Genomic DNA, 27427 nt, shown 5'->3' on the forward strand with positions numbered 1-27427 from the left:
CTAAGATATGCAGTATGCAATCATCTATAAGTCTACAGTCCTACAACAAAGAATATTTATCACTTTTTCCTTGCAACAATATCTTTGCTACAGCGAATTGTAATATTAAAATTTTATCCAGTTTTTTTGAGACCTCTGAAATTAAAGGGGGAACAAATAAAGGAAGATGAATTTCATGAATAAATTCGATGTGTGAGATTGAATTTTTTTTTTATTACGTTTTGTAGAATATTTTCAATGATAAATTATAAATGAATGAGTAATTTGCATTAAAATTTGTTGATTAGTTCTTCATAGCTGTTAGGATATTTAAAGATATTTTTTTCCCAACAAAAAATTATTATTATTTTTTTTTACGGTACCAACATCCAAATTAATAGATCATTTATCTTACAGATAGCAGCACAAAACTGACTTTCTGCGGATCATATTTACCGCATTTCTTGGAATAAAATGAAACAGGTGTTCCCAAAGTAAGGGAGGAGGGGGGGGGGGTACTGCGATCCCCTGGGGTGCCACAAAGAGAGGCAAAACGTAATGTAGTATCAGTGGTCAGTAGTGGTATCAATTAAAAAAGTATGTACAAAGAAATCAGGGGCGGATGGGAGAGGTCACTCTGTGACTTTTTCCGTTTTCGGCAAGACGATTCGGTATAAATGGTAAAATTATCATCACTCGGCAAAATGTGGAGTTTCATTCGGTGAATTGAGAATCTCCACCTTCCCAAAAATTTAGTTCGGGATGCTTCTCCAGAGGGCGGCTTTGAAGGGTGTCTTATGGAAAAGGGGTGGGTCAAAGCGCAGTTTTGTGCTCAAGCTCAAGTAGAGAACCTGGGGCGAATTTTCGAAAAATTAGTCATCGAATAAAACTCCAAACTTTGCCGAATGACAATAATTTTCTGAATTGACAAACAAAATTTGCCAAATAAAGAAATTTTTGGAAGTTCACAGAGTGACCTCCAATCGGTCCGCCCCGTTGTTGGGTTTCAATTTTGTAGACATGATACTATTTCAGATGGAAAGAAAATCATATTGGGAGAATCAAACTTTAGAGCTACAAAATATTAGGAGTCAGGAAAACATTTTGTTCTTGTTCTATCTAAATATAGATTTCACAGAGCCGACTGATTGAAGATAAAAACTCATTTTATTGATTCGTGACAATGCAAATTCTTATTGTGCTGTCGGTTGGACACTTAAGAGGACATGGTGGTAGCCATCCAATCTCGGAAGTGTGAAACTTTGGTGTACACCCCCGGATAACCTTCCAACCCACATCCTCTCCCAAAAGAAGTGATTCCGACAAGAGTTGCGATGCCATCACTGTTAACTTGGAAGAGAGGTCCACCGGAATCGTTCTGTAAGGCAAAAGACGAGGCTTTAATGTAAGGATATTACAGGAATTATGAGCAAGAGTCACATTTTGAATAATTTGAAAACATTTCAGTAAAAGCTGCGTACGGAATTCAATTTACACTTGAAACATTAGAGGGAAAAGTGTAAATTTGGGCACACTCTTTTGTTTTTGATTTAAAGTTATACTTTCAATTCAAAGAGTTTTAGATTTTTGACCTTCATTTGTTGTTGTTGCTTGTCCCACTTGGCAGACAGAAACATCATACCAAGTCCATGAAGCCGTGCAAACAAAGTCCCTCCAAAACAGCAGAAGGGTCGGAATACAAGCTGATTCAGGTCACAGCCGATGCAAGAGAAAATATGGGCGGGAGCAGCCTGAGTCAAATTGCATTTTGGGCACAAGGGGAAAACCTTAATACCAGCCACATGTCGCTGTGCTCGAGTGTGTCCACTTCTCAGTCGGGCTAGGACGGTTTGTTGTTCTCTACTACTTGCCCGAAGTAAAGCAGCGCCAGGGCGGGATGCTTTGTACCATTCATGAATAGGGGGCTGTCTCCAAGAGGAACTGATGCTTTGTTTAACACGGGTTGCAATTTCTGAAAAAGAAAGGCATCCGTTATGGGGAGAGATCTCTCGACTCCCCTGACGAGCCAGCCCATCAGCAATCTCATTTCCAAGTGACGGTATCCATTGAAAAGTAATGGTGAGACGTTTACTCAAGTGTTCTAGATGTTGGATTATGTTCAGAGTCGTTTTGTCACCTTGTTTCCACCATTCAGACAGATGCTGCATAGAGCTTCGGCTCCCCCCTCAAAGTCCTAGCAGGCTGTCTCAACGTGACGAGGGGGTGGCTCTGGGCGAAGTGGGTGAAGAACGTCGGGAGTGTATACTCCTGGTAGGGTCACCCAAGGCGTGAAGGCCACTCCATTATGCTCAGCTAAAGTCTGCAGGCATGAGGCAAAGTCAGACTTCAACCTAAAGGTGTCTCAAGGTATTTACCTCTTGAAGCTGCAACTTCCCCCTTCACCATGACTAGTCGTAATGACCTTCATTTAACCACTATAACAAGTATCAAAAATGCGAGAAGGCGAAACAATGATTAATGTCAATAGGTAAAAGAAAATATTTACAGAAATCGCAAACATAACTGGATCTTTCAGCTCCGGTACAATCTAAGTGTACCCACCAATTTGGCACATAACACATTTCACCCACACCTCTCCCCGAGTGTATTCAGAGAACTTTCCATCACTAAAAATGCAAAATGCATCGATTGAGGAATGATTTTTGTTGTTCTTTTTTTAAAAAAAAAGGTGGCATAGTTATGGGCATGCACTCTTTAAATGGGACCCCTTATTTACACCAACTACATCTAAAATGATGGCCACTTTCACACATAACGTTAAAGCGTGCGTGGCTGAAGTTGTGCTTCAAAGAGTAAGTTTTGGAGCCCTCCTGAAAATGTTAGTAACCGCAGGGTCTCTTCAATAAGTGTCGGGACTGGTTAGCTGTATCTTCAACGGAAAGGTGGAGGGCGCTCCGACCGGTCGGTCTCGGTAGAGGGCTCCTTAGGCGCACTTTAATTCAGTCGCCTGCGGGCATGCATTGAGACAGGGGGTGGATTTTTCGACGTGTGATTTTTTTATTGTGGTTTTTTATGATTTTTTATCGCGCCAGCAAGCAACGCTGTGAAGTTTTGTTTTAAACTCGGGAAATCCGCGTCTGAGACCTTTGAACTGATTAAACAGGCTTATGAGAATGATGCCTTAAGCCGCACAAGAGTTTTTGAGGGGCACAAAATGTTTAAGGGAGAACGAGAGCTCAAGGGAGAGCGAGAGCTCGTCGAAGTCGATCATGACGTCGGACGTCCGCCGACTGCTCGAACTGATGCTCAGGTAGCCAAGATGAAAACAGTTTTGGACTCTGTCAGGCCATCGCCCTTATAAGTGAGGAGACCGGCCTTTCAGTCGGATCTGTCCACATCATCGTAACAAAGGATCTTGCTATGAGGAAAGTGTGCGCGAAACTGGTGCCGAAAGTCTTGAGGAGGAACGAAAACTCTCGCTGGTGGAAATTTCGCCTCACCCCGCCTACAGCGTAGACTTGTCTCCACCAGACTTTTTCTTGTTTCCATGAAACATAACTGACTTAAAAGAAATCATTTCGATTCCATCGAGCCGGTTCAAGCAGTGACGACAAAGGTTCTCAACAGTATTCCGAAAACCGACTTCCAGCGGGCGTTTGACGAGTGGCAGACGCGCCGAACTAAGTGTATCAATCAGGGGTGGATGCAGGATTTTATTTTAGGGGGGGGGGGCATGGTGGAATCAAGTAACACTTTCTGAAGACGGTCTGAAATTTTCAGAAACTATGGCACAGCCCTCTCTTTTCCTCCCTGTAAAAAATTCAAATTTGCATACAAAAATAGAAATAACCAGAAAAAAAAATTTTTTAAAAGGATTTTTCAGTTTTAGAAAACGTTGTCTGCTCTAAATTTCCGGATTTGACAACCCAAGATTTTCAAAAATTTGGAATCACAAGCACCCTTACGTCATGCTTAAGAATGTAGTCTCACATACGGCAATTTTCTTGAATTTAGATTAAATCTAATTAAAGTAATAATGAATAAAATAAATCACTTGGTTTGACCCCTGGGATTCATCTTGTTAAAGCCGTGAAGTAATAGTATGATATATCCTGTTCTAACGGTGAACTTTGAATTTGTACTGAAAAAAGTTTTAATCCTGTTCAAATTTATATAGTGACTTTGAACGGCATCTCAGATACAAGTTGATAAAACGCATAGGGCTTGTTGATATTTGTAGTGGAACCCGTAAGTTATAGATCTGAGCCTTAAGTGTCGGGTTGTTTAGCATAAAAGTTGTGATTTAACATTAACTAACTGACGAAACTAAAAAGTTATTGCAGATGAATTATAATAAAATAAACATTAAGATAATTGCTTCTTACGACGGTCACTGCTTTTTTTTAGCCTACTTTCCCAGTAAAAGAAGAAACAAGAAATTCTGTCTAGAACTAGACGAGCCTACTTTCCCGTATACCCATACTCCTTTCTAGTACCTGATCAACATTCTCAAAAATAGCTAAAATCGCAAATTTTTTGAAACATATTTTTAAAACACTAAAAGCTGATTTCTAGGAAAAAAATATTCCTCACTCAAAAAAAAAAAAAAAAAAAAAAAAAAAAAAAAATCGTCTGCGCATATCTTTATGTAGAAACATAAATGACTTTGAGTTTACTCGCCGAAAACTGAATACCTAAATTAAAACTTTAGCGTGAAAATAAAAACAAGTCATGTCAACAATAATTATTCCACAGTCAAAACCATAGCTGCGGAGTCGGAGTCGAATATCTAAGAATCGGAGTCAGTCATTTGTCCTCCGTGTATAAATTTTTGCCAAAGCTACGAAGTCATAGTCGAAGTCGGGGAGTCGGAGTCCGATTAATTGTCGGGCACAGGAGTCGGAGTCGGGGTCAAGTGCCCCTAAATTCTCGGAGTCGAAGTCTGGAGTTTGGCGTTAAGAGCTATTTCCAACAAAATTTGTTTGAAGTAAATCTGCCTTCAAGTACGGAATCTACATTGACTTTCAGTTTTCCCGTAGGCGCTAATGTTAAGGGATTTGAACTGTTCAAAATTGAACGTAAAATTGTTCAAATCAAAAAGATATTTTATATGCAAGTTTTTCATCAAACGCTTTTTCCTACAAAGTTTGTTTGAAGCAAATTCGCCTCATGGTTCAGAATTGCCTTCAATTTCCCCGTAGGCGCTAATGTTAAGTTTTTTTGAACTGTTCAAAATTGAACGAAAAATAGTTCAAATCGAAAAGTAAAATATGGGAATGAGATGTCCTCGCCGAGATCTTTCGAACAAAAAAAGTTTGTTCGAACCGGACTATTCATTCAAAAGTTATTAGGGGGGGGGGGGGAGACAGACAGACCGACAGACATTTTTCCCCATCTCAATAACCTACTTTCCAATTTTTAATTTTTCGATATTTATTCAATTATTTTAGTTATTTTTGACTTTTTTTTTGTTTTTTTGCGATATTTCAGCCTACTTTCCCAGTAAAAGTCAGAAAAAGAAGTAAAAAGCATGAAAGAAGGCTTAATGCATCTTAAAAATATCGAAAAAAACAAAAAAAAAGTCAAAAATAAATAAAATAATTAAATAAATATTGAAAAATTAAAAATTGGAAAGTAGGGTATTGAGATGGGGGAAAATGTCTGTCGGTCTGTCTGTCTGTCTGTCCCCCCCCCCTAATAACTTTTGAATGAATAGTCCGATTCGAACAAACTTTTTTTTGTTCGAAAGATCTCGGCGAGGACACCTCATTCCCATATTTCACTTTTTGATTTGAACTATTTTTTGTTCAATTTTGAACAGTTCAAAAAAACTTAACATTAGCGCCTACGGGGAAATTCAAGGCAATTCCGAACTGTAAGGCGAATTTGCTTCAAACAAACTTTGTAGGAAAAAGCTTTTGATGAAAAACTTGTATATAAAATATCTTTCTGATTTGAACAATTTTCGTTCAATTTTGAACAGTTCAAATCCCTTAACATTAGCGCCTACGGGGAAACTGAAAGTCATTGTAGATTCCGTACTTGAAGACGGATTTTTTTCAAACAAATTTTGTTGGAAATAGCTCTTGACGCCAAACTACAGACTTCGACTCCGAGAATTTAGGGGCACTTGACTCCGACTCCTATGCTCGACAATTAATCGGACTCCGACTCCCCGACTTCGACTCAGACTTCGTAGCTTTGGCAAAAATTTATACACGGAGGACAAATGACTGACTCCGATTCTTAGATATTTGACTCCGACGCCTTTACCCCAAAATGAGATTGACTCCGACTCCGACTCCGCAGCTATGGTTTTGGCTGAAATAATTATTGTTGAAATGACTTGTTTTTATTTTTACGCTAAAGTTTTAATTTAGGTATTCAGTTTTCGGCGAATAAACTCGAAGTCATTTATGTTTCTACATAAAGATATGCGCAGACGATTTTTTTTTTTTGACAATGAAAATTATTTTTTTAAGTTGACTTTTTATTGTTTTTATTTATTTTGGTAAGTACATTAATTTATTTTAAAAATATTTTTGGCAACAGGGGAAAAAGAAACGATTTTTTTATTTGTTGATATGATGTATATTTATTTTAATGAGCTTATTAATTTTAATTATTATTTTTTTAGTTTTGAATGCTGTTAAAGAAAAAAGTGCATTAGCTGCTTTGTTTAAAAGGTGCGCTGTATTTTATTTGTTCGTTTTTTTTTCTTATTTTATTATTTTTTTACTTTTTACGCATCTAATTTTTTTAGATGAGTGAGGAATATTTTATTCCTAGAAATTAGCTTAAATATTTAAAAAATATGTTTGAAACAACTTGCGATTTTAGCTATTCTTGAGAATATTGATCAGGCACTAGAAAGTAGTATGGGTATACGGGAAAGTAGGCTCGTATAGTTCTAGACAGAACTTCTTGTTATATTTCATGTACAGATATATCCGTAAAGAAGGTTCATTTCATTCATATATCTGATTATGACAAATACATCTTGTTAAGCAGAAAAAAACTATTAAAACTTCACTTAAAAAGGCGGCGAAAATCTAATTAAAAATCAAGTAATTTATGAATGTAACTCGGACTGTCGCAACACTCATGTTGCGACTTGTTGCGTGTTTTCCTACAAGTTCAATGATTTCAACTAATTTCATTTTGTCCACTTTATTTACAATCACAACACTACTATTATATACTACAACTCACAACACTACTATTACATACTATACTACTATTTACAAATATTGGGTTTAGTTGCCATTATTCCACTCGGATCCTTATTTGATCCGAGTCAACACATACGCGTCTTAACTACACGCAGTGTCCGTTGCATCCGATTGGAATTCCCCTTCGGATAGGGAAGATGCCCTTTAAATTCCCTGCGTAGGGATTATCATTTATACCGTGGCTTAAGTTGCCACACGAACATCGATAAATACTCATCGAATGTTTTTATTCAGTTGTAGAAATATCGGAGATGGACGAGTTCGTCTGGAGTTCGTTCTTGGAGTCTGATACAGGAACTCGGGGTATGTTTCCATCGGATTTGGGTTCATCAGTTTTTTTTTAAACTTTGCAAAAGAAAAAAAAAAAAGACAACAGTGTTTGGTCCCTCGAAAGCCATTGTTTTTGTTATAGGTCATCGTTTTCTTACAAAACGCGGATTTTTTTTTTAGCTCAGTTCTGTCTACGAGTAACACGAGGAGCTAATTTACGGAAACCCTCGTTTCACGCTGTTTCGCGCTACCAGGAAACTAAAATTTTACATTTCTTGCACGACACAATATCCAAAACACTGATTTGACCTAATTAACTGTTTACAGCACATTTACAAATAAACTCGGCACGAACAAAAACGAAACTGTCTAAAAATCACAACATAAAGGAATAATAATTTTAAATAGACTCTACATAAAAAATATTTACACACTCAAATGTTTTATCAATTGAAGCAACGCCTGCAGCTCTGGAAATAGTTTTACAATAACTATCGTCGATTAAATTTGTTGCATAAAAAGCGTTTGGGCGGCAGATACTTCATTGTAACTTCATTGTTTTATTTTCTGGCGCCTGAAGACTTCCGCGTGGGAAAACTCTTTAGAAACGCTATATATCAATTAAAAAAAATAATAATTTGAATTTTGACATCTTGAATTCAAATTATGTTTTTCGCAATCACGAGTGTGTGTATGTAGGCGTGTGTGTTTATGTGTGTGTGGGGGCATGTTTGTTTGTGTGTAGGGGGTATGTGTATGTGTGTGTAGGCATGTGTGTATGTTTTTGTGTGTGTGTATGTGTAGGTGTCTGTATGTATGCGTGTGTGTATGTGTTTGTATGTGTGTATATGTGTGTATGTGTTTGTGTGTGTATGTGTGCGTGTGTAGTTGTGTATGTATGCGCGAGTGTGTAGGATATGGATGCAACCTGGAGACGGCTTTCGATATAGGAGCAGCATCGTGAGGAGCCGGTCGACGATGATGGTGCAGAGGGTGGCGGTAGGAAAATAAAATGATAGGACGTCAAAAACAGTCAAATAAAAGCAATAAGCAATCGTGATTGCTCAAAAAAAAAAAAAAAAAAAAAAAAAAAAAAAAAAAAAAAAAAAAAAAAAAGCTTTTTCTTATTGTTTGGTTTAGGCTTTTTTTTCAAGAACAGAAGGGCCTTGTGACCCCCTCTCTCATACTTGTATCCACACTTCCATGTAATGCCCAAAAAAATTGAATCCTTTTTTTTCTCGATCAAGTTTTTTATTTTTCAAGCAAACATTCAAAGACTGTCGCTGGATTGGGGGGGGGGGGGCATGATCCCCATGACCTCCCCCCTTGTATCCACCACTGGTATCGATGCAGGAGGAATGTATTTTGAATATTATTAAGTAACTAGAAAATCACCCGTGGAAGTATAACTTATGAAAATTGCTTCTACATTTGAACGAAGCTAATGGGTGTTTGGTGATATTTTGATAGTTGAAATTTTAACCCTAACTCCATTGAGTTAAACCTAAACTGCAGTAGGTAGCTTAAAACAATTAAGATATCGGATCCAGTTCAGCCCTGTTAAAGTAAAATTTTCCCGACATGTTCCAAAAAATATTATCAAATTATCATACCATGGCGCGAGTTTCATTGTTGATGATGTCAGCGTTACTCGATCATTCGCTATTATAAATATGTGAGGATTGTAATGATACTTGCAATAACTTTTGATTTTTGGAATCAGTCCCCTTAGTTGTTGAACAGACCCTGTATTAAGGGAACATTTACAAGACCACAGAATTACCCTCAAGCGCAGAATTCATCCACTTTCCCCTACTTTGATAATTAGAAGAACGTTGTTTCATAGCGTTTTTGAGGAATATACTTTTGAACATCGTTTGATCTCACCTGGCAAGTGTCTTTGTTCGTTGATCCTGCGCAAATCATCATTTCTCGAATGGATCCACCATAGGCCCGGTCACATACAGCTCTGTTAACTAGTGGAATGGTCACGTGCTTCAGAATGTCTGAGTTGTATCCCCCTATTAAAAAATAAATAAATGAACAAAGATCAACTCATTTGAACTTTAAAGTCTTGGATTCAAACTGTGTTTTTCGCAATTATGAATTGCGTTAGGACCCTACATGTTGGATTTCTTGTTTCTGCTAATGGAATGGAGTGGAAATGGCCAAGAAATTTGCACCCGTCATGTTATGATTGGTGAGTTTCTAGAATAGGTAATGCGAAGCATATGCATTGAAGAAGAAATGGTGATTAGGATGCGGTAATAAAGATAAAGATTTTATGGCCGATATCCACCAGCACACTTATAAAAATTATTTATAGTGCATAACGTTATGTATTTTTTTTTCTTATCCATCATAAGTGCTGGGAATTGGTAATCTGGAAATTTTGTATTCAGATGAAGTTGGGCTGTTTAAATTCATTTATGCTGGTGTTTTATTCTTGATTAGTGGTACTCGCATGACTTTGCCTGTAATAGAAAAATTAAATAGGTCTTTTGGTTCGCCTGTATATTTACAAATAATGTATGGTGAATTTTCTCGCGAGTTGGCTTGTACCCATGTTACGGTTCCACGTTATGATAATTTCGTAAATAATGTATGGTGAATTTTCTCGCCAATTGGCTTGTACCCATGTTACAGTTCCACGTTATGATGATTTCGTATCTCGCCAATTGGCTTGTGCCCATGTTACGGTTCCACGTTATGATAATTTCGTAATTTACTCGTCCATCTTATGATAATTTTGTTCTTAAAATTGGAATAGAAAAAGAACCACATCAAATTTTCGAAAAATCGCTTCGAGGTGCACACCCCCATGCTACAAACTAACTTTGTGCCAAATTTCATGAAAATCGGCCGAACGATCTAGGCGATATGCGCGTCACAGACATCCAGACATCCTCCGGACAGAGACTTTCAGCTTTATTACTAGTAAAGAAAAGACATAATTTTACACAAGAACTTTTTTTCTTGTAAAGTCTACTTGAGCTAAGCCCTGAAAAACATGAATAAAATCAAACTACAAACGATTTGTAATTATGACGACAGAAATTTCGCTCTCTAAATAAACATTAAAAACAACCGTCGTTACGGCAGTCTGAAATATCAGAGCAACCTCAACTTTGGTCAAGTGAGGATAATAAACACAACTTGTGGTTAAAAAAAAAAAATACTGACAAATTAGTTTTGCAGTTAAAATTTAGTTTGGAAAAGTTTCCTTTTTTTTTCTTAATTTTCGAAACTTATTTTTTCTTATTTCAAAGTTGTATGTTCTGCAGAATAGTTGATTATTCCATGTTACTAAATGTTAGCTTTGCATACATTTCAGACCATGTTTTCAGATACTTTATTCATACTATATCGTATGCAAAAAACGCTGATAAATCGCTACGCATTAAAATTGGAACTATCATACGTAAAGTAATCGTCAAAAAATAAATATTCTATACAGTAAGGAAGGTTGTACAGCTGAAAATTTAAGTGAAACACACTAGTATGAAAAAACATGATGAAACATGGTTATTTTAAAAACTGCTATCTATACATAATCGTTATTGAGTAGCATAAAATTTAGCATTTTCTGACCGTGTGTGTTCTTTAACAAACCGCTTGTATAATATTTGTAAAAAAGAAACAAAAAACATTAAGATGCGTAAAGATTTTTAGTCTGCAGAAAAGAAGAGATAAAAGAGCTACTACATTCTAATTTTGCTTGAGGAAATATGATCCTGAGGAATATATACAAACATACATAAGGTTGCTTATTAAAATCACGTGACTCGCTATCTACCCGTCACAAAGAGAAACGCCAGGCCAAAGGGAAATTATAAGCAATAAGTAATTTTGATTTCTTATAAAAAGGAAGGAAAAAAAGTTTCTCTGTTTTTTGATTTGAAGCAATTAATTGAATTTGGTAAACAAATTACGAAGCGTGAATTATTATCCTGCAGCAAAGACGATAAAAGAGCTACTGAATGCTAATTTTGCTTGAGGAGAGATCCTGAGGAACATATGCAAGCATACATAAGTTTTCTTATTAAGATCACGTGACTCGCTATCTACCAGTCACAAAGAGAAACGTCAAGTCAGGGGAAAGAAAAAGCAAGTAATTTTGATTGCTTGAAAAAAAGAAGTTTCTCGATTTTCTGTTTTATAGCAATTAAGCAAATTTGGTAAATAAATCAACATAGATGTAAGTTTGTTGCAACAGAGCAAGTAAACTATTTCATGCTTTAAACCCGTGGCGTACCTAGCATGGGTCACTCCCGGGGTTACAATTTGCGGGATCACCCCCTCTCACCCCCACAAACGTAAAAAAAAGTTCTAATATTTTAAATTTATTTAGAGTTTTATATTTATAGAATATTAATTGCGTGAATTATGTAAGCTTGAAATTCATACAATTTTCAGTCCAAGTACTGATAATATGAACCTAATCTTGAGTATAGTATTAACCCTATGATGTGGGGTGGAAGAGGGAGGATCCGGGGGATTCCCTTCCCCCAAAATTTTAAATTTGTAGTCTTAAAAATGCATTTAGCTTCATATTTTTCAGAAACTTGCAATTCCACTTCGGGTGTCACCCCCTAGATGGATGACATCCGGGGTGGACCGCCCCCTGTAGTGACGCCACTGTTTAAATTAAAGTTTGTAAAAACTTACAAGAACGTTCATGTCCCCATCCAGTAACCACACCTTGCCCTTCAGGATCCTCATTTCCTTTTGGCAAACAAATGCCATTTATGTACCCATCTGAGCTGGAAATGTCAATGGGATCGGCGGTCTTCAATAGAGCAATGTCATTGGTGTGCGTGTATTTGTTGTGATCTTCATGGACATAGATGTGTGAAATCTGTATGAAGAAAAAGAATAAAATTTTTTTTTAATGAATAAGAATGGGGTTGTTTCCTTTAGTCAAAAGTACTACTTTTAGTCACTAAAATTGATAAAATAAAAAAAAAAAAAAAAAAAATAACCGCATGGAGCGTTTTTTTTTTTTGTTGGAAAAATAAAAGAAAAAACTTTTATTTTTCCAACAGTTATTTTTATTTAATTTTTCAATACTCTGATTTTGGAAATAAGGCATGGTCTTTATGACGTCACAAGTGATGTATTTTGGCGCGCTACTCCATTGACGCGCTACCACGCTTCCAGGTTATGATAATTTTCGCTGTGTGCTAATGGCATTAGTGAATGGGCATTTGATCACTTGTGATGTCATATGCAGAAGTGTAAAAAATGAATTTCAATCTGCGCACCAATTAAAATAATTGTTAACAAATATTAAACTTTGTCAAATTATTTAAAAAAGGGCCAATCCCCAGGTTTTTAAGCATGCTTTTTAAGAAAAAAAAATACTTTTAAAGTTTCGGAAACGACCCTATTATTTTCGAGCAAATGATTAAACCAGTAAAAAATAAAGTAATACATTTTCAAAGTTGTATATCGTACAACTTGTTTGTTCAGACTAACTGGATCTGACTATGGAGTTAACTATTGATTAATTGATGAAATTAGACCTCTTAAAGGTAAGAAGTAAGTATTAAAAGCTGGGCCTAATTAACGCACGGTCCTGCGGGTCCGTGCATCAGACTAGTGAGCACGATAATTTTAGGGGTGCCAAAATAAGGTCAATTTCTTTCTTTCTTCCCTTTTTTTTTTTGAAACAACTATAGTCCGACAGCGAACAAATGACCCTTGTCAGCCATTTGAGAAAACGGGTCTATTCCTTAAAAAAGGTAGCGAAGGAAGAAAAGACACGTGCCATGTTTTGGAGTTCAGCAACATTTTGGTGACATGGAAAAAAAATTACTCCTAGTATAGGAGTAAATATTCCCCCTATATTTACTCCTTCTTCATGTGATTATTTAGATCTGAAAGATTAAAGTTGCAGCAGTAACTGCGTTGAGTTGGCGAAAAAGTAAAAATGACAAGCCTTGTATTCTTTACTGCAACCCTACTGGAGTCAATTTTTAATTGAAATTAATTATCGGGGGGCCTTGCTATCTCTGACCAATGGCAGCTGAAAGAAGTAAAACTAAGAACCACCCACTTACGTAGGATGTGACCTGACCAATGAGACAACTGTCTTGACCGCACAAAATTAAAATGTTTTACCTCTTAGGCTACTTTCCTCCTAGGTGACGTATTCAATTCATAAAACTAATGACGCACTTGCAATTTCCATTCCATCTTTTCTCTCCATATCGCGCCTTCACAAAAATGGACACTTCTGAAACGGTGCGGAGCAAAAGCTCATCTTTTCGTGGTCGGACTATACTTTGAAAATGTGCGAATTCTCTTGTGAGAGGAGCATTAAATTTTACTAGGGCCTGGGCATCTCTTCGGCTTGATTGGGCCCTGTTTAGAAGTATACTCGATTAACAGCTGAACTTTTTATTATGATGAGCTCTTTATGAGAAAAATATATTTGATTTTCCAAATTCAAACTGGGTTCTAAATTCATAATTTCATTCAAAATATTTGACCTCGCGTTTGGTTTACAATTTAGCTCTAAACATAATTTAAGAAAAATGAAGATTACTTGTGGAAGAATGTTACATACCTTAAGGCGTCTGACTATTGGATGAGTTGTTTCACTCAATTTGTGAAGTCCAATGTAAGCTTCGTACCTCCAAGGTGCAGTTTTGCTGTTCAAAGTGAAATAAATAAATAAAATATAATACATAATATCCAATGGGGTTGTTTCTTTTAGTCAAAAGTAGTACTTTTAGTCACCAAAATTGAAAGAATAAGGGAAAAAAAACATGGACCCTGAAAATTCTTTCATTTTCCCAACAGTTATTTTTTAATTAATTTTTTAAAATGTCCGATTTTGCAAACAAGGCGTGGTCTTGATGACGTCCCAAATGATGCTCTTTGGCGCATTTTGTACCGCGTCTCCACGTTATGATAATCAAGCAGCGAATCAAAATTGCGCTCTACGCTTGCTATCTACCATATCGTTGCCAATACACGTGAGTAAAAATGCGAAATAAATATTTTGCTCTGTGAATGGCAACGCAGAAAGGTATTTCATCATTTGTGATGTCATCGGCAAGAAATGCAAACAATGAAAACGTACCAATTTTAGTAATTTTTTTAAAAATATTAAACTTAAACAAAATATTTAAAAAATGGTTAGTTTATGTTTTTAAGCATGCTCTTTCAGATAAAAATACGTTTAAAATTTTGGAAACGACCCCATTAAGTGATTTAGATGTACAGTAAACTCCCGATTATTTCCGGAATAGGGTGGCACGGTAACCGCGGATAGTTCGATTTATGCGTAAAAAACGATACTAACGGTATACAATAGCAAAAAAGTATTAATAATACTCACACATACATTTAAACAATAACTAAAAACATTGCTGCAATGCATCTACTAACATTGAATGTAAAAAATATTTGTAAAATCTAAAAGCGAATGACAACACAATCATAAAAGTTAAAAAAAAAAAAAAAAAAAGTGAAGACCCACGGATAATTCGACCGCCGATAATCGCGAGTTTACTGTTTTTTGGAAACTGTTACGTTGGTCTTGTACATTTTTGATTATTCATTTTCACATGTACAGTGAAACCTATGTATAACGATACTATCTACAACGATAAACTGTTTATAACAATATATTTTTTTGGCCCCAGCAAAATGTCAGCATGAATAATCAAACTGTCTATAACGATAACCTGTCTATTACGATATTTTTTTTTAGGTCCCAATGGTATTGTTGTAGACAGGTTGTACTGTATCATGCTAGCAGATTGTAAACTAAACTCTGCCAGTTTAGCGAGATTCGGTAAAAGTTGTGTTTAATATTGTTAAATACTAGAAAGTTCGATTATGAATAGTTGTAAAAATATATTTTCTGCATCGGTTTGAGATAACCTGGAGGAAGGGTAAAAGTATTTTTATCTGCTTATTCTGAGCTAACTTTATATTGCACCTTTTACACTTTACGTTTACTGTTTTTTTTTTTTTTTTTATTTTATTTATTTTTTTTTTTTTTTTGCAACATCAGATCTCACTTGCTAACAAAAACATCAAATTTCATTAAATTGAATGTGTTATCCCATATTTCATCATTCTTTATAGACGTAGAAAATTTCAAGAATTCATCAGAAAAACTATAAGCATTTTAGAAGTATTACCTCTAACACGCGTACATGAGTTTACATACAAAAATTTCATTTGAGTCATTTTAAAACATCTACTAATTTATTAGCATACAAGGAGGTCGTGTTTCTTTTATTCTTTTGTTTTGTATATTCGAAGTTTGAAAGAATACAATAATATTGACTCAAAACCTATTTTAAACATAATTGTTTTTCCGTCGCAAAGAAATCAACCAGAAAATTTTCCAAATCTGAAGTTTTGATGAAGTATTTTTCGAGAAAGAAACGACTAATGTTGCTGATATTTAGGGGCACATTCACTCACCTGCAATGATTACTAACATACCTGACGGAATGTTTTTGTTAGCAGATGAAAACTTTCATTACGTTTTATTATAAGCATCAAAATCCTCCTTTAGTTACTCAAAATCAGGGTTGCCCAACTAGGGGGCAGGGTGGGGTGGGGGGCGGGGGGTCATGGCGCAGACTACACCATTGAAATTTTTAGGAGTGCTCTTGTTTTTTTTTGGGGAGGGGGTCTGCGTGATTATTTAGGGGGGTGTGCCCTTGCTGTTATGGGGGTGGGCACCCCTGTCAAAACTCTGTTCTATTTCCAGACAGAAAACATTTGTCTTTCAAGAAACAAAAACAAGTGTTTTACCACTTACTAGTCGATACAATGTGCCGCCGTCACGATCCAACGGTCATTCAAAACAGTAGCACCACATACATGTTTGAAAGGACTGCTTCCCTGTTTCTCATACAAAGATACCTGGAAAGAAACAACAACCTTAAATTGTCTTTTCATCCGTAAGCTCACTTCTTTTGCATTGAAAAAGGTGTTCTGTGTAACCCCGAAACACGTGTATGCAGTAATCTTCAATTTTATGCAATTAAACATTGTTATTTCTTATATTACTGTTCAAGCACTAAGGTATTTATTTAACTATAACCGTTAATTCGTTTCTTTTCTGACAAATTAAAGTTTTTTCAATCAAGAATTACAGCCAGGTGGCACATAAAAAACCTTTACTCAGCTAGGGACCTTTTGAGGGTTTTCGAACTCTTTACTGGCCACACGGAGCAAATGCGTCGACCATGTCTACCGCCCCCCCCCCAAACCCAACGCATGTGAAATGGTGCAAGTCAGTTTCCATGCCACGGATTGGACCAGCAGCCAGAATTTTCTGCTTAGGGAGAAATGATTTGAATTCCTTTTATTTAACTCAAAAATTAGCAAACTTATCGTAAGTGAAGAATGACAAGAGGGTAAGTCATTTAAAGTTACTTTAAAACAAGTTGTAAGAAACTTTTCTTAGAAATTGCTTCAGAATAAAAGAAGTACCTACCAACGTTTAAATGCGCCCATACTTTTCTTGAAGTTAAAATTTGCGCGATTACGATTTAAGCAGTTGATGTTTTTACAAAACTTTTAGTAACTTGAGGCTAAGTTAGAATGAGCCAAGGGTTCCCAAACTTTTCCGAGTCTGCTTCTTCTTTGAAAGAAATGCTTATATTTTCGTGAATATCAGCGATACTTTCTCAAAAGTATGTAAATATATTGTACGTAGAATTTTACAGCTTATTCTGAATTTTTCGGCTTATTCTCAGTCATTTACGAGGAAGGATGATCAAAAAACATTTTTGTTTTCCTCAATTTGTTGCTGATCCCCTAAATGCAGCTGGTGATTAAATTTTTATTGGAATATGACCTCTGGGGCAAGTGACAAAAGTTACAAGACGATTGGTCTTTTATTTCTTGAGAAACTTAAAAATTTGAATTTTTGAAAACGTCCCAAAATTTTGGTGATAAATATAGTGTAGGTATGGGTGCAAGGCATGCTCATATATTATCATTCGGCAAATCGATAGTTTTTCTCCTCCCAATAACTTAACTTTGGGGCAGCCTTGTACAAGATGTTTATAAGGTTTTGCTCCGATAAAGAAAATTGGTTAAAAGAAGAAGGAAAAAAAAACTATTTCTCAGATGCATATATAATTTTTTGAAAGTTTTGTGTTAAATATATTTATACTTAATTATGGATATTTTTTGGAGCTACGCTTGAAGTCATCCCTGAATAATTTAATTCTCGGAATTTCTTTCACAATTACAAATAGCCATAACAATCTGCTGCCAAAAATGTTGATTTCAGTTGACTACTTATGCGTTAACTCTTACGGATCTAGATTGTGGAACACCTTACCCAATTGTTTAAAAACCATTAATAGTCGAAATTTGTTTAAGAAAAGGCTAAAAAAAATTATACTCAACTCTACTGCAGTTAATTAAGGATAAAGTAGCATATTTGCAATAGTATACCATACCTTGATTTTGTTATAAAGTTCCACATACTTGTGTTGTGTTTATGTGTTCTTTGTATGATTATGCATTCATTTTTGTTGTTACTATCTTATGTTATAAACTGGCCCTAAATTAATTTCTTTTCTGAGTGGTGGGACCTAGCAGGCTATTGTTATAGCCTTTACTCCCACCTACTCAATCAGGGATTTTTAAATAGACAGGGTGAAATGTATTTTTGTTTGTAATTTCTTTTTCTTTTATTTCAAAAGTGAAGTGTACATTTGTAAAAAATATTACCCATATTGAAATAAAATGAACTGAATTGAATTGAACTACGTACCATCCAAGGATACATTCCATGCTTGACATACCCTCCTCCAACAATTCGATCTTTGTCTTCAGGAAGGAACAAGCTTTTTCCGCAATTAGGGCCTGTGAGTGGATCGTAAAGTTTTTGTATTTGTTCACCTATATGGAAACAGAAACAGTATCGTTTAAACTCCAAATTTTTATTTTCTAAGTAAGGCGAAATCACCAGTGGTCGACATTGCAATACTAGTTCGTCCTTACAAAGATAAAAGATAAATTAACAAGAAAAACACAGACACCAAAATATTTTAGTTAAGAGTAAACGGTAAGCGTTGCAAATCTAAGTACCAATTAGTACAGTAAAAATAGGGGTCGGACCCAAACATCCCAAAAAAAGCTAAACCTAGTGCAAATTGTTTATTACCCTCCCAATAAGAACAGGTAAAAAGTCCCACCCCATTGTGCGTCGGGTTTTGGAATGGGGGGCATCTAAAAATTGCTGATTTGGGTATTTTTCCAGAATTTTTAGAGTAAATTTAAAGTGAGAATATTATGTTATACTAAATTTAAAAGCATGAAATTAAAGGCGTTTGGTCCCCAAGAGGGATGACATAACCCACCAATGCTACAGAGCCCCCCTATCCCCGTAAAGCGAAGCAGAACCCCCGAACCCCCCTCCATACATTTCATATGGAAACATTATTTTATGCTAAGAAAATTGTTAGAAATCAAGTGTGTCCATCCTCCAAAAGCGATGGTGCACCTCCTCTCAAAGCTACAACACCCCCCCTCTGCCAAATAAAGTAAATCCTCAACCCCCCCCCCACCTTTTATTTCAAGTAGAAGTATTATTTCATGCAAATCTAAAGTGCATTAAATCAGGACTGTTTATCCCATAAGAACAGTAGCTCACGTCCCAAAACGAAATTATATACTGAAATATTATCCTTCCCCCCCACCCCCTCTGATGGCGCACATTTGATTAATTGGCCAGAAAAATAACGCTGAACTGTTTTTTTGCTTTCAAATGATTTCTCCTAAGCTTGTAACAAAAAGTCTTCGTTATCAAGATGTTTTTTGGAATCTAGATCCTCAGCAAAATCGTTATTGTTGCAGCTATGTCTAACAAAGTTTGTGCATATAACTGAGCACTTCAGTCTACTTTCAGACTTTTCAAACATTCACTATATCCAATGAACCCCTCAGAGAGAGCACAAGATTTAAGACGCAGAAAGTCTTCTAGAGCAGAAGGCTTGGCTGTTGTAATAGGACGCAGATTATATTTCTGTGGTGCTTTCTTTGCACCCATCAAAAATGACACTAGTTTTCCCATACTTACAAGTGACCTACCAACTGCAACTGCATATTTCCTTGAAGCTTACATATCATTACCAAAAATATGTTCAAGCAGGTATCTTCCATCTATTACACTGAGGCAAAGGGCAAAATTTTTGCCCTTTTGATAAAGCAAAGGGCAAAATTAAAAATTTGGAGATAACCAGTACAAATGGTTGGTGAACCTCTCCTCTATCTTGAGGCAAGAAATGGTACTAGTAGACCTGGTAGTTGCTTCTATACAGCATGATTTATAAAAGAAAATCAATGAAAGCCGACCTAGGATCTTATCTTTAAACGCGTTTTATTCAAAACTTGAAAATGTCCACTTACATCCCTTTTTTTTCTCACTGCCTCATATATGACACCAGCTGTTCGTTCTGTGATGTTGGATGAACCTTTTGCTTCAGATAATAGTACTTTAACGATACAGGATTTCTTTCCTTCTGAAACCAGATTCATCGAATACTGATGGAGGATCAGCGCATAACTCGTACCAGAAGTTTTTCGCAATTTGTTATTCCATCTTTACTGTTCATACCATTCGGTGTAAAAGATGGTTTGGGCTTACACATCTTTACAGATAGTAACTACTCTCGTAACAGAAGCTAAAGACATACTGCTTACCTCCTTTACAAAGAAATGTCACAAAATTGTTTGCCTTCAATATGATTTGATGTTACTACCCGAACGTTAAAGGTCTCATCGCAACTCACCTTATTATCAGCGAGCAATATCCATACCAACTTGAGAGAGAAGAAACTTCTGGGGCTTTAGAAACGGATTGTGATTTCCAAACTGGGAGACAAAAAGGTGTAAATATTTAGCATTCCATTGTTGTATTGCTCATTGCTCTCATCAAGACTTGTTCTATCGTTGAATCACTACAGGTTCTAGACCACCTGAATTTGTCAGTGCGTTAGATCGTTGGATAGCTGATGTTTTAGCTCATGTTTGATGTGATCAAAATTTTTTTATCGCATAATGTACTCAAAAGTTTTAGATAGTGTTGCAAGTATATGTCTGCATATTTAGCATAATTCACATAACCAGCTGCGTAAAAGGGAGGTAGCTTTGTGTTTGCAAATGAGAACCCCTACCGACTTAGAGGGTGCAGAATTGCAACATTGCCCGTCTCACTATTGGCAATTCCGGTTTGTCCCACCCTTACGGTGATGGCAAAAGATTGTAGAAAAATTGAAGTAAGTTAATCAAGAAGAAGTAGGGAAACTTTGGTCAGTTTGGACTTTTTTTATGCTGCACAGAAATTCTGTTTTCCAACGCTCTATACGATTTAATAACTCCAGTCACAAATAATTTGGTTACTGAGCTCGCTTAGATCTTTTAGATATTCTTTTTAGATTCTTTTATCATTCTGACATTACCATATCATTGTGAGGCATTTTGTACTTCGGAAAAGTTTAAGTCAAGGAAATTTTTTCGTGAACTTCAATAGTTGATTTTAGAATCAACATCAATCAGGCCCCCCCCCCTTATCAAAGCGATGGCGCACCCCTTAAGTGTGACGGAGTACCCATCCAGAATAAAAGTCCTCAATAAGGAAAGAAATACCCCTTGAAAAAACTGCCTTAAAAATTCCAATGACGCAAAGCTGCTCCATGAACACCCCCCCCCATTCCCCCCGCCTGTGCACCCCTGTTAATTAGAATTTTTTTATGTGAGAGTTGATTGTTTTACTATTATAGAGTGGTTTCTGCGAGGTTTCAGAATTTTTTTTAAGTAATAGGAATTATTTTTATTTAAATAGAGGATTATTTCGTCTCCCCCCCCCTTCCCCCCAAAACCCGACGCGCAAAGTGCTGGGACTTTTTACCCCTTCTTGCTGGAAGGGTAAGAAGTAATTTGCAACAGGTTTCACCTTTTTTTTTTTGGATGTTTGGGTTTGGTCATTTTTTGGCCTAATTTTACTGTACTAAATGTATAATTTTGTGGTTTTCGTAATTTTTTTAAATTTCCCTTGTTATAAATTATTTTGCCTTTTCTTTATAAATGAATTATTTGTGGTTTTATCTTTTCATTTAGTTTAGTAATTAATAGACCAGTGCCAATAGCTTTGAAAATGGTAAAAAGTCGAAAAAATTTAGAACAGGATAAAACCAGTTAGAAAGGTAAGAAAATCTAATAACATAAATAGGAAAAATAAATTACGGGCGAGCTGAGTTCGGGAAGGGGGGTGTAGGGGGGTTTAAGGGGGGGGAACGGTTTATCACGATTTCCGGAAAAACTAAGCGTCCTATCGAAAAAAACTAAATTGCAAAGTTGTTGGTAATAAAAAGATCTACAACTTTTGCATTTGCACTTTTTTTCTATAACCTCAAAATATATGCGAAAAATTCAAAAAACCGACTTTTTGGTTTTTTATTTTTATCTTCCACAAAAAAAATTTTTTTTTCACTAAATTTAATGAAAAGTTACCTTATTATGTCCCAAATACACTGTAATTTTTTAGATTTAAAATATTTATTTTTTCTCCTTATTTTGATTCAGTAGTAAAAAATCATCAGAATTTTCAATCAAAAAATCTCACGTCAAAATATCTGATTTTTTAAAAAAATCGTAGCAAGTTTTTTTTGTTGGAATCTCTACTTTTTGATGGTATTAAAAACAATATACAATACTACAGAAATTTTTCGCAAAAAATGAAGAAAATCAAAAAACTCGTATTTGAAAAAAAAAAAAAAAAGTCATAACTATGTAAAAATTTTAAGCTCTTTATCAAAATGTACACTTTAATTACTCGAAAAATGAAATTTTTCATGTTACATTGACACAAACTGAAAATAAAAATATATTAAAATAATTAAAAATCAAGCTACAGCATGCATTTGTTTTATACCCTTCTCATCCACCATTAGACGGTGACTGCAGTGCCCCCTATAGTTTTTTAGAGTTACGAATAGCAAGCTACACTGTAGAATGGGATAAATGAGTAATTTCCGCAATTTCGAACTGTGTAACCTTGAATATTATGAAAAATAATCAGTTTTCCAATTGTGTTTGCTGTTAATTATTGTGTTTGCTGTTTATTTAATAAATAGCTTAAAATTTTACATAGTGATGATTTTTTTTTCAAATTCGAGTTTTTTTGATTTTCTTCATTTTTTGCGAAAAGTTTCCATAGTATTGTATATTGTTTTTTATACCATCAAAAAGTAGAGATTCCAACGAAAAAAACTTGCTCCGATTTTTTAAAAAAATCAGATATTTTGACGTGAGAATTTTTGATTGAAAATTCTGATGCTTTTTTACTACTGAACCAAAATAAGGAGAAAAAATAAATATTTTAAATCCAAAAAATTACAGTGTATTTGGGACATAATAAGGTAACTTTTCATTAAATTTAGTGAAAAAAAAAATTTTTTTTGTGGGAGATAAAAATAAAAAACCAAAAAGTCGGTTTTTTGAATTTTTCGCATATATTTTGAGGTTATAGAAAAAAAGTGCAAATGCAAAAGTTGTAGATCTTTTTATTACCAACAACTTTGCAATTTAGTTTTTTTCGATAGGACGCTTAGTTTTTCCGGAAATCGTGATAAACCGTTTTCCCCCCCTTAAACCCCCCTACACCCCCCTTCCCGAACTCAGCTCGCCCGTAATTTATTTTTCCTATTAATGTTATTAGATTTTCTTACCTTTCGAACTGGTTTCATCCTGTTCTAAATTTTTTTGGTCTCAAACATTATTGGCACTGGCCTATAAGGCTTAGTAACTAAACATAATTGTTAAGCGCGATGTAACGGTGGTTACTCATAGGCAACAGGTATACGAAACAAAAGGGGGTCAAAGGAGGTGCAGGTGCCGCAGATTAGGTGGGCAGGGTCCCTAAAACTGACTAAAAAAGAAAAAAAACTTAGACAGTTGAATTTTAAACTTTTTATTGATTAAAAGACTTTTGATTAAAAAAAAAATAGGGACACGGCTCTTCAAAAATCGGGACAGAGGGCCACAGCAGACTCCCAATTCAAAGCTCCATTTCAATTTTTATGAAATAATAGCGTGAGAAAAATTTTTAGCACCCATTTATAAAGTCAAGTAGTTTCCAATGTGTAATGAGAAATTTAACCTTTTTTTCCGTGTCACGCAAAGCTGTTATACAAATTAACTGCAATATCCAAACGAGAAAACATTAAAGAGAATTGATCAAAGGAAATAAATGAAAATCGTGCGCTAGTTTAACTAGTACATGGGTCATTTCATGCGAAATGAGCAAATCAGCTGTGACTGACATGTCACAGATTTCAATGAAAACTTTTATTTAGGTAAGTCATGCATATCTATGAGGGAATGCGAAGTATGAAAGTTTAAAAACTATTTGTTGGTTTGTTATTGAAATTAGAAGTTGATGCTTACGCTAAGCGTAAATTTTCAAAGTTCATGGCAGCCAGTTTGAGACTCAATAACTTCGTAAGTTATAAACATAAACTTAAAAAATAAATATTTCCATATTCTATAAGCAAATCTCTCGTATGAAAAGAAAAGTCAAATTCATTGGGGGCTTTTTTTTGAATCTGGGATATTAACAAAGATTGAAAACTTGCCAATTTACTTCAGATTTCAAATAACTCTTCTAGCTTATTTAATGAAAACAGAACAACGAAAATGATTCAGATTAAAAAAACTATGTATAAATATCTGCTCTAATTTAGTAATTTTTTTTTAATTCCTTGATGATGAAATCGTATTTTAAAAAGTCAAAATTTTCAGTTTTTCCTCGATTTCAAATGTTTATTCGAACATGAGGGAATGCCCTTAATTTACTCAATTTTTTTTACGTAACGTATTGAAGTCTCTTATCTATAATACTAAATTTAATCATTGGAATCAGCGTATTTTTCTAACTAAAGTAACTTGAACTAAGGTAAAACTTCTTTAGTTACTGCTGTTTATTGAAAGTTTAGCAAGACTTAATCATTAACCTATACGTTCTTAGGCATATATCCACGTGTGGTCGGGTTGAAAAAAAAAAAAAAAAAAAACTCAATATTTGTTCGGGGGCGAGCAAAATGAAAATTAAGGCCGATTTTTGAGTGAAATTTTTTTTCGCGAATACAATACTGCCTTTTCGGTAAAAGGAAGTTAAAAACGTGCTTCATAATTTTGCAAGGTAAGGGCACTGGGCCTTCCAGTTTATTTATTTATTTTAATGTCAAATATACTGTGAAATGTCAAGTGGCGCACAGATGACCGAAGTGGCTCGAAGTTAGGCTGAATGAATGTAATCAAATAAAGAATATAACTTAATTCAGTGTATCATGGATTTATTTAATTATACTCGGTTATACTTACCCACTACGAACTGTGCAGCACACAAGAGCACAAAGACATACAGTGTCCTGAATTCGGAAAGAAACAACAAACTTAGTGCACAATACTTCACTTCATAAAAAGCTTAAATACATAGCTATACTTCAACTAATTAATATACTAGAAACGGGCTATATGTTAATGACAAAAGTCGTTTGTTTAAGACGGTATAGAATATTATCAGTGTTTTAAAGCTCAAATTAAGGTTTAAAAATTGAAATATTTCCTTTTGAATATTTGCTTTAGTTCTCAAGCTGAAGTAACTATCTTTGGTACAAAGTTGAGTTTCCTAAACTTTTTTTTTCTGTGGACCTCTTGCTATTTTTTCTGTTCTTCATAGACCCTCTGCTTAGGATTAGATTCAAAATTAGTTTGGAAATTTAATGTTTAAGCATTCCAAAACAGAGTGAATTATATGATAAACTTTTGCCTAATGTGTTCTAAAATCATCAAATGAAAGCAGAATGTATGAAATTATCAGAAATTATAAATTTATCCTAGCATGGGAAAATTTTTAAGCAACGGTTTTGGAATGCTCTCTTGACATTGAATTTTTAAATCAGATGAAAGCAGAACGTATGAAACTGTCACGAAACAAATTAGAAATTTATCTCAACATGGAGAAATTTTAATTAGTTTTTTGGAATGCTCTCTTGTAACATTGAATTTTTAAATCAGATGAAAGCAGAATGTGTGAAATTGTCACGAAACAAATTAGAAATTTATTCTATCATGGGGAAATTTTACCGTGAAGGGTTTGGAATTTTCTCTTGATATTGAGTTTTTAAATAATAAATTGCTAAAAGTTCCAAATACGTTTTGATAGTCGGCTAAGAGACTCAGTTTGATAATGTTTTCCACAGTGGAAAATCAAATAGTCCCACGTAAAATACCAGTACAAAATAAATGTTTTAATGGCATAAGTGAATTCGATGCTTAGGCATTAAATTCCTGCGATTGCAATTATTATTTTTTACTCATTTTGCACTTTTTTACAGGTTAACGCCATCCTTGGTCAGAGCTTGTGAGCTTCCAATGGTCCATGGACCACACTTTGGGAAACTCTGAGCTAGAAGATGAATTTATATGCGATTGTTGGTGGAAAAGTCCTTACCAAATAGGGCGTGACCTAAGAGTGCGAAACCTGGATTTTTGAAACTATGTAATTTAGTACTGATTTAAGGAGCAAATGCTTGAGAGTAAATGTTGTTGCATATGAGCTACAACAGCGGTTCTCAACCTGGGGCACGTCCCCCATCCCAGGGTGGCGTAGAAGGATTTTAAGAGGGTGTGAACGAAAAAATTATAAAGTTAAACAGTAAAGCTAACTATAATTTATTGAAATACTCAATTTTTTAGTCACATGTAAATGTTCTTAATATTATTGCTTACGGATAAACCATGCAATTGGTAGGTCCGGAGGACTCTGAGGGTGTCAAATGTCAAATATTATCGCCTTTTTTGAGTGTTTTAGTGTTTTTTTTTTCATTCAGATATCTCTGACTCTGGATTTTCAGCATTGCCATACCTAAAGTCAAAATGTCGGGTTTGACATTGAAAATTTCTTGAATTATGCTTTGCCACAGTCACATTTTAGTTTTCAAAAACTTGCGAAGGATAAGCAGTGCTAGCCCTCCCACTGATTATGTGAAAGTCATTGGAATTAATTTCATGTCCACTTCGCCTTTGTACCTGAAATTAATTTGCGTTTAGTTTTAAGTCTTTGATTTTATGTGTACCAACAATAATATGCTTAAAATATAGTTAAGAGTAGTGACATTTTGTGCCAGAAATTCTCTATATTTTAATTATTTAACCAGTTTCAGCTATCGTAACAAGCTTTAATTTCAGATTCAAATTGTACAACTTGTATTGATCACATATGGGGGGAGGGGTATGACCTCATATCAGTGGCCAAAGAGGGGGGAGAGGTGGCGCAGAGGGAACCTTCGATTTACAGCATAGCACCCAGAAATCTGAAAAATTGCTTCATGAAATCATAAGACCATCAGTTGAAATATTTTTAAAAAGAAATATTCAATTGTAGCGACTAATTTAGGACAAAATTTTCGACCTAAACGTAGTGACTAATTTGGGATGGAGAGAACAATGAAATTTAGGTATAAATACCCGTTTTAAATAGAAAGAATTCCGAATTAAGAAAACTAAATAGTATATATATATATATATATATATATATATATATATATATATATATATATGTATATATATATATATATATATATATATATATATATATATATGTATATATATTGTTATTTTTATTCATCCCATAAATGAATTTGCAAATTTACAACAGATGCCTTAACTGTAGTTGCAAATGAAGTTATTCAGTAAAAGGGGATACTCACCCAAACATCTTCAGTTCAGTAGTGGTTACTGGGAAATAGTGCACCAATTTATCATTTTCTTCCACATAAATACATCACATCGCAAATCAACTTCTGCCAAATCTCAGTTGTTTTCCTCTAATCAAAAAATTCTTGTTATCAGTTGGATTTTCTTCCCACTATGCCACCTGTTAACATTATACAGTTTCCTCGATAACAAGTAACATTCAAAATTCAAAA

General features: G+C 34.9%; 1 protein-coding gene across 1 annotated transcript; it reads right to left on the reverse strand.

The window, feature by feature from the left end:
* Positions 1–1127: 1127 nt before the first annotated feature.
* On the reverse strand, positions 1128–27261 carry LOC129223967 (venom peptide isomerase heavy chain-like). The gene is made up of 8 exons (XM_054858350.1): positions 27209–27261; positions 24819–24865; positions 18208–18335; positions 16234–16337; positions 14014–14098; positions 12111–12300; positions 9330–9463; positions 1128–1357 (listed from the first exon to the last, which is right to left on the reverse strand). The coding sequence occupies exons 1-8, from the start codon at positions 27214–27216 to the stop codon at positions 1196–1198; spliced, it is 858 nt and encodes a 285-aa protein (XP_054714325.1). The 5' UTR covers positions 27217–27261; the 3' UTR covers positions 1128–1195.
* Between the last annotated feature and the right edge of the window lie 166 nt (positions 27262–27427).

Source organism: Uloborus diversus, chromosome 6 (genome assembly GCF_026930045.1).
Source record: "Uloborus diversus isolate 005 chromosome 6, Udiv.v.3.1, whole genome shotgun sequence".
In the NCBI taxonomy this organism is placed as follows: Eukaryota; Metazoa; Arthropoda; class Arachnida; order Araneae; family Uloboridae; genus Uloborus; species Uloborus diversus.

Bases quoted from the DNA above. Each gene is read 5' to 3' on its own strand.
- LOC129223967 (XM_054858350.1), bottom strand. The intron at 12,301-14,013 runs GTATGTAACATT...TTCTTCATACAG, and splicing joins CAATAGTCAGACGCCTTAAG to ATTTCACACATCTATGTCCA. The intron at 9,464-12,110 runs GTAAGTTTTTAC...ATTTTTTAATAG, and splicing joins ATGGGGACATGAACGTTCTT to GGGGATACAACTCAGACATT.